Source organism: Manacus vitellinus, unplaced genomic scaffold (assembly GCF_001715985.3).
Source record: "Manacus vitellinus isolate BGI_N305 unplaced genomic scaffold, ASM171598v3 scaffold_21_pilon, whole genome shotgun sequence".
Classification (NCBI taxonomy): domain Eukaryota; kingdom Metazoa; phylum Chordata; class Aves; order Passeriformes; family Pipridae; genus Manacus; species Manacus vitellinus.
The window spans coordinates 13,086,772-13,093,504 of record NW_021939546.1 but is presented as its reverse complement, the minus strand read 5'-3'; the positions used below and the strand labels follow the sequence as shown (position 1 = coordinate 13,093,504).

At 60.4% G+C, this 6,733-nt stretch overlaps 1 protein-coding gene across 1 annotated transcript; it reads left to right on the top strand.

The window, feature by feature from the left end:
- The first annotated feature begins 952 nt into the window (after positions 1-952).
- Positions 953-6,625, top strand: BTBD19 (BTB domain containing 19). The gene is made up of 8 exons (XM_029959765.1): positions 953-956; positions 1,664-1,935; positions 2,339-2,392; positions 3,896-3,955; positions 5,190-5,258; positions 5,608-5,739; positions 5,910-6,035; positions 6,145-6,625. Exons 1-8 carry the CDS (start codon positions 953-955, stop codon positions 6,277-6,279), a joined length of 852 nt encoding a protein of 283 aa, XP_029815625.1. The 3' UTR covers positions 6,280-6,625.
- The last annotated feature ends 108 nt before the right edge of the window (positions 6,626-6,733 follow it).

Here is a 6,733-nt window from a genome sequence, read left to right as displayed (position 1 = left end):
GGCTGCCCCGGTATAGCCTCTTCCCCCGGGACAGCCACGGTCTGCCTGGAGGAGGGAAAGTCTCCACGTGTGCCCAGACCCCCTCTATCCCCAGCCGTGGTGCCAACAGGGTGTGGCAGTGTCCCAGCATAAATCCCATGCTGGGGCTCCTGCCCTTGCCAGGAGTGGGGGTATTCGCTGTGCTCCCCAGGGGCAGCATCCTGTGCTCAGCTCCTTTCCCACCCTGGTGCTTTACTTCCAACTTCCCCACACCCCAGGGGGCAAGTCACAGCCTGGCTGTCCCTACCACCTCCTTCCAGCGTGGAGAGCTGCTGCCTTGGCTGTCCCTTACCTCCATGGTATGTCCTGCCTGGTTGTGGTCATCTTCACCTACTTCCTGCTGAGGTCTGGCACAAATTCCAGAGCTATCTGAGGAAACCCCCATCTCTGCTGAAAGTTTTGACCACTTAGAATAGAAATCCCAGTGAAAACTCCCCAGCCACAGCGTCGGGCAGTGGGGAAGCAGCCGTCAGTGCCTGGTCATCCCCAGCCCGTGTCCTGCTGCTCACGTCTTGCATATCACACCCCTCATCCTGCATCCTGCAGCCTTCCTTCATTCTGCATCCTGTAGCCTGTAATCTGTGCTCTGCATACATCTACTTCATCCTGCATCCTTCCTCCTTCAGCCTGCGCCCTGCACCTTCGTTCTACATCCTGCAGCCTGTCCTGCGTCCCAGACCTTGCATGCCATAATTGCAGCTTGCATCCCACATGTCACAGCCTGCATCCTGCACCCTTCTTGGCCTACTTGGTTTATCGTGGTCTCCCTTGCAGTAACAGTCATGGAGGACCTGTTGGGCTCTGGTCACATCACCCAGCATGCCCCAGCTGTGTGTCTCCTGATGGACACTTGGAATGACCTGAGGATGGTTGGCACATCCACTTCCCCGTGGGACACTCTGAGGGTTGGGCCATGGGTTTGTGCATGTCCTCACGGCAGCTAGAGTTTGGGTGGCATGTCTTCTCCTCACTGGCCTGCTGGGACGGAGGGAGGAACAAGGGGATGGATGGGCTGTGGCCACAGGTGCTCACAGGCTGGAGACTCCGTACCCTTTGCCAGTTCCCTTTCCCCTGATCTTGCCCCCCTTTCCTGGGGCCATGGAGCTGGGGAACCTTTCTAGGGAGTTGAAGGGGACCAGGACAACAAGATGTTCCTTGTACCCCAGTGTGTCCCACAGGCCTGGGGAGGGCCAGTGCCAGCCCCGCCGGCAGCAATGCTGGAGGCTTCACATTCCTGGAACAATGAGTCAGTTCCCATGAGTCAAGGAGGCTGATCCTGGTGACAGCCACACTTTCCTCGGCTCTGCTGTGCCAAAGGAGAAAGTCACTTTCTCCAGCTGTCTCTGGCCCTTCTCTGCCCTGCTCAGTGCTGGCACTCAGGGCTGTCTCTGCCAGTACCTGTGGCTCTCTGTGCTTTCCAGAGGACCTGTCTCACCTTGCCTGCAGCATTCAGGTGGCTGCAAGGAGCCGCCAACAAGGTCCCCTCTGTACCCCTGCTGGGACACAGCATTAAAAGCACCTGAATTAAAATTAAAGGGTGCTGCCCTGCTGGGATGGGCACTCAGCAGGTCCCTTCATGTGTGCCCTGTCCCAGCCCAGGGCATCCCGTGCCCTTGCTTTCCAGGCACCCCATCCCTCACGGTCCCCTCTCCCTGCAGTGATGTGACGTTTGTGGTGGGCCCGGAGCAGCAGAAGGTGTTTGCTCACCGCTGTGTGCTGGCGTGCCGCTGTCAGGCTTTCCAGGGGATGCTCGCCCAGGTGCCAGTGGGCAACCAGGACTCCTCCAGCAGTGTCCCAGCCCAGGGCCCCTTCATCCTGGGCAACGTGCAGCCTGAGGTCTTCCTGGCTGTCATCGAGTTCCTCTACACCAACAGTGTCACCCTCAACAACCACATCGTGAGTGGGGATGGGGCTGGTGGGGACTGTGGGCACGGGAGGGACAACGGGAGGATGCAGGAGTAGGGGGTGCTTTGCAGATCTTGGTGTGCCAAAGTTGGAGGATGTTCTGCATGGTACTTTCTGGCTGGCTAGCAGTGCAATGAGTGTGTGAGGTCTCAGCCCAGCAGAGTGGGGTGTCCAGAGCACCTTGTCCCAGCCTTGGAACAGCTGGCTGTGCACAGCCTGGATGCTGGGAGTGGGGACACTACAGCAGGAGACTTAAATTTGCCTGCATGTGGCAGCCTTACCCCCCATGCCCCACCTGGGAGCTCCCATGGGGGCAGGAGCACACAAACCCTTGGGTTGCTGTGCCCATTCATGGCCCTGCATGCTGATTCTCACAAGATCCTTTTGCCTGCAGGCACTGGAGGTGCTGACCTCATCGGTGGAATATGGCTTGCAGGACCTGTGCAAGGTACAGCCCTGTTTAGAGTGGGGGTGGTGGTGTCTGAGTGTCCCCGTGCTGGGGAGCACCCCAGGATGGTCCCTGCATGGCTGGTGGCTGGAGGTGGCTCTGAGGAAAGCACTGTGGTGCATCACTCAGGTCCAATGCAGGCTCAGTCCTGCTTTTTGATCCTGGAAGGGGATCCCCCTTGAGGGGGTGCACCACTGTCCAGAAATCCCGCAGGGGAATCCTGGGAAATCATGGGGAAGACTGTGGGGTTTCACATCTCCCACACAGCAAAGGGCAGCAGGAAAGCCCCTGTGCCGTTGCCCACGATTTCTCTCTGGTCATCTGACAGAGTGATGCAGTAAAGAAAGCCCCGACCCTTGGGAGCAGTCAGCACCCCGGCTGTGGTGCTGCCAGGGGGATGCTGCTTTGGGTGGGAAAGTTCTGGGAGGACAGCAGGGAGCAAAGAGGAGGGGTGTGAGCCGGATGAGGAGGGGGCAGGGAGCTGGAGCAGCTCGGTGTAGGGGAGGGTGGCCAGGCCACGTCATCAGGCTGATTCCTGAATTACAGCGGGCTGAACGCGTGACCTGCTGCCTCAGGCCAGGACTTCCCCTCCCTTCCCACCACGCTGTGGAAGGACCTCAGGAGCTTAGGAACTGCGGGCTGCTGTGTGCCAGGGTGGTGGGATGGGACCTGCCCCATCGCCCTGTGGGGGCAAAGTTCCGATGTGGCACGGAGCTGTCAAACAGCTTAAGGGGTGTTGAAAAAAAGGGGGACCCAGTGCTCCAGCCACACAATTCACACCCCATCACCCAGCAAATGCATCCTCAGGGGGGATGACCTGCAGTGGGGAGAGCCATGAGGAGGGGAAAGGGGGCTGACCAAGGACAGCTGGGGAAGCCCGTGACTGTGTCTCTAGATGCAGGATGACATCATGTCCCTCCTGCCAATGACTCAGGGCCCTTCTGCCCCAGCTGACTTCTCCCTCCATGTGACATCCCCTTGGGTTTCCCAGGGACTCTCTCTACCAGGCAGCTGAGATGGGCAGGAGTGAGGTCCCACTTGCTGGTAAATGTGCAGGTCTGGCTGCATCCAACCTGCATCACTCATGTGGAATACCGGAGGAGTCCCCCAGGAGTCACAGGCAGAGCACAGCTGACAGGCAGGGCTGAGTTAAAGCTGGGAACACCTAATGCACTGCATCTGGCACCAGGATTGTCCCCTGTGACAGAACATGACTGCTGTTTGTCGACAGGGTGATGGGACCCACCTGGGGCTATCAGGTTGGCTGGGTTTGGTCAAATCAAGCTTGGTCCTGGCTTAATCAGTGGCCGAGTTGTCTGCCCACAGCCATGCTGCAAGACCTCATCCCACAGCCTACTGCTATCTTATGAAACCCTGGGGGGGCTGGAAGTGCCTCTGCCCCATGTCCCATGTCCTGAGGACTCATGGGATGCTGAGAGTTGCACGTGGGGATGGCAGGGTTGGGTCCCTGCTCTGCCAACCCTTTCCCTGTCTGCCTTCCAGCTCTGCGTCAGGTTCATCAAGGACACTCTGAGCGTGGAGCAGGTCTGCGAGGCCCTGCAGGTAAGAGTGACACCAGTAGTGTCAAAAAAGCTTAAAAATAACCATAGAATTTGAGGCAGGAGCAGGCCTGACCCTCCTGCTGTTGGCTGGATGGTGGCTGTCTCCCCAGCTTTGGCCCATAAGCTGCCCTGCCAGCTCTCAGGCACATTTTACCAGGGCTACAAGAGACACTGGGGCCACCAGAGCCTGTCAGAGAAATGTCCTCACACTGCCCTGAGCAGGGCTGGCCAGAACTGCCCAGTGCCAGGGCCTTGCCATCATCTGCATGAAATGGGGAGTCACTGGGTTTCTGGGAGCCACTCCCAAAACCCCTACTGAGAGTTGGGGCACCTAAAAACAGCCTTAGGGAGGTCCTAATGGCTCTGCCATGCTCCTTGGTAGGACCAAGGCTGTTCCCCAGAAAAAGGGGATTTGTTTCATCTCCCACAAGCTGAAGGGATCCTCTTGGAGTGAGGTGCCTGCCCCAGAGCACAGAGCTCCAGCCAGATGTGACGCCAGACCACCGTGGCATAAACAGAGCTAAAACTGGCCTGGAGGAAACAAAACAAGAAACCCCAAAACCCCAGAACAAAACAAACCTGAAAAAACCAGCTCATCTTCCATCTCCACTTGCGTCAGTGCTGGTCCCCTGCTGTGGTGGAGGGGGAGGTGATGTTCACCCTGCCTGTGCTGGTCCCAAATACCCTGCACACAGGGGCTGCCACCACGGGGGGACGGGGACATGCCCTCCTGGTGCCCAGGGCAGTGCCAGCCCTGGGACAAGCATTGCTCAGTAGGGCTGGGGGAAATGAGAGCACCCCAAATTCCTGCTGCAGTGGGGGATGGCAGCTATGGGTCAGGCTGGAGCTGGCACCAGGGCATAGGGCACTTGTGGGGGGGCTTTAAGCTGGCCCTGTGCCCGCACAAGGAGCACTGGGGACTGGTGGTCCCACGTGCCCACAGAGTGACCTTGTGAGAGAAACACCAGGGCTTCTCCCCCACTGTGGGCTGGGTGATCTTTCTGAGCAGCAGTGGAAAATAACGTCTGATGGTGAGGCTGGATGACCAAAAAAACCCTTTGTCTTGGGGCAGGCCAGAAGGTCCCCTTCCTCCCCACACCCTCACCATGGTACCCACACACAGGGATGTTCACCTCACCTGGGTCCCTGAGAGTGCCCATGTCTGTGTAGGGCTTTGATGGGGGGTCCCTCCTGCCCCAGACCCCAGACTTGCAGGTGTCTGTGTTGTCCCACAGGCTGCGGTGGCCTATGGGCAGACAGACCTCCAGCAGCACTGCCTGGCCTTCATCGAGGGCTGCACTGCGGTACGGCACCAGGTGATGGGGGAGCATGGTGCAGGGTACCCCAGGGCTTGGGGGGCACCTGGCATGGGGAACATTGTGGGTCACAGCATGAGGCAAGGGAGCTGGGCCCCTAAGAATGGGGTGCCTGGAGGATGAGAAAAGGAGCAAATGGTATTTGGAGAGAAGATGCTGGGTGTCAGGCAGAGGCAGGCTGGGGGTACTGGGGTGCCAGAGGATTGAGGTCTGGGGGGGGGGAGATGCTGGGGTGCCAGGCAGGGATGGCACCAGGATGGGTCGGATGGCTCATTGCCGGGGTGGTGGTTGTGTGGGGTCGTGGTTCCAGTGCCCTGGTGCTGTGCTGTGCTGGCAGGCAGTGGTGCAGACACAGGGCTTCCGTGAGCTCTCGGATGTGGTGCTGGCGCGGGTGCTGCGCAGCGACCGCCTGGCCGTGGATGAGCTGGACCTGGTGCAGGCTGTGCGGGAGTGGGCACACGTCAGCTCGGTGAGTGTAACGCAGCAGCAACCACCCAGGGGTGCCCACGCTGGGAACCCAGGCACCCTGTCCCAGGGCTGTGTGATGGACACAGGAGCTGTGTCACTGCCCCTAAGCCTCTGCCTTCCCCAGTGCCCAGGGCATCACCAGCCCTATCCCTCACACACTGCTGTTGTCAGGCTGTCCTGGAGCGGCCGGTGCCTGAGGTGGCTGCTCTGCCCGTGCGGGAGCTGCGCCTGCCCTTGCTGGCACCCAGCGAACTGGTGACACTGGAGAGCCACAACCAGCGGGATCTGCTCATCCCGGTGAGCTGCTGCCAGTTCTTGGGGTATCCTGGCTCAACTCGAGGGCTGGAGGACGCTGCAGGGCGGGGTTTGGGTTTTAACGCCCCCATTCCTCTCCCCATCCCCACAGGTGGAGAGCATCGCAGCGGCCTGGCGTGCCCACGCTCTGAGAAAGGGCAGTGGGGTGCCCTCCCGCCTCTGCCGGCCCCGCCGCGGCACACGGCCCCGTGACCATCACCGGCACCTCGAGCCACACACCAAGTAGGGGCTGGGCAACGAGTTTTGTCCAGCCCAGCCAGGGGCTCTGCAGCAGGGCAGGCTGTGGGGCTGGCACTGATGCTGCCACGGCTGGGAGCATCGATAAGGTGCTTTGTCCTATGCCACGGTGTCAGGGCCAGGGCAGGATGCCAAGGTCACCCCAAAAAGGGATGCAGGGACTGGGGGCAGGGTAGAGCTGGGCTATGGGATGGGTACGAGGGCACGGCAGGCAGCCCATACAGTGGCCGAGGGGTGGCAGGGCTGCAGGGGTCCCTGCGGGATGGGGACACAGGATGAGCTCTCCCTTCCCCGGGGCCGTGCTGCCCTCCCACGGCAGCGGGGCCATGGTGCAGCGGGAGAGCTCCAGCACCTGCCCGGGCAGGGACACGGACCCCCGGGGGCTTGGGAGGGGGACAAGTGGGAAAGGCGGCACGGGCATCTCTGCACAACACCACAGGCTC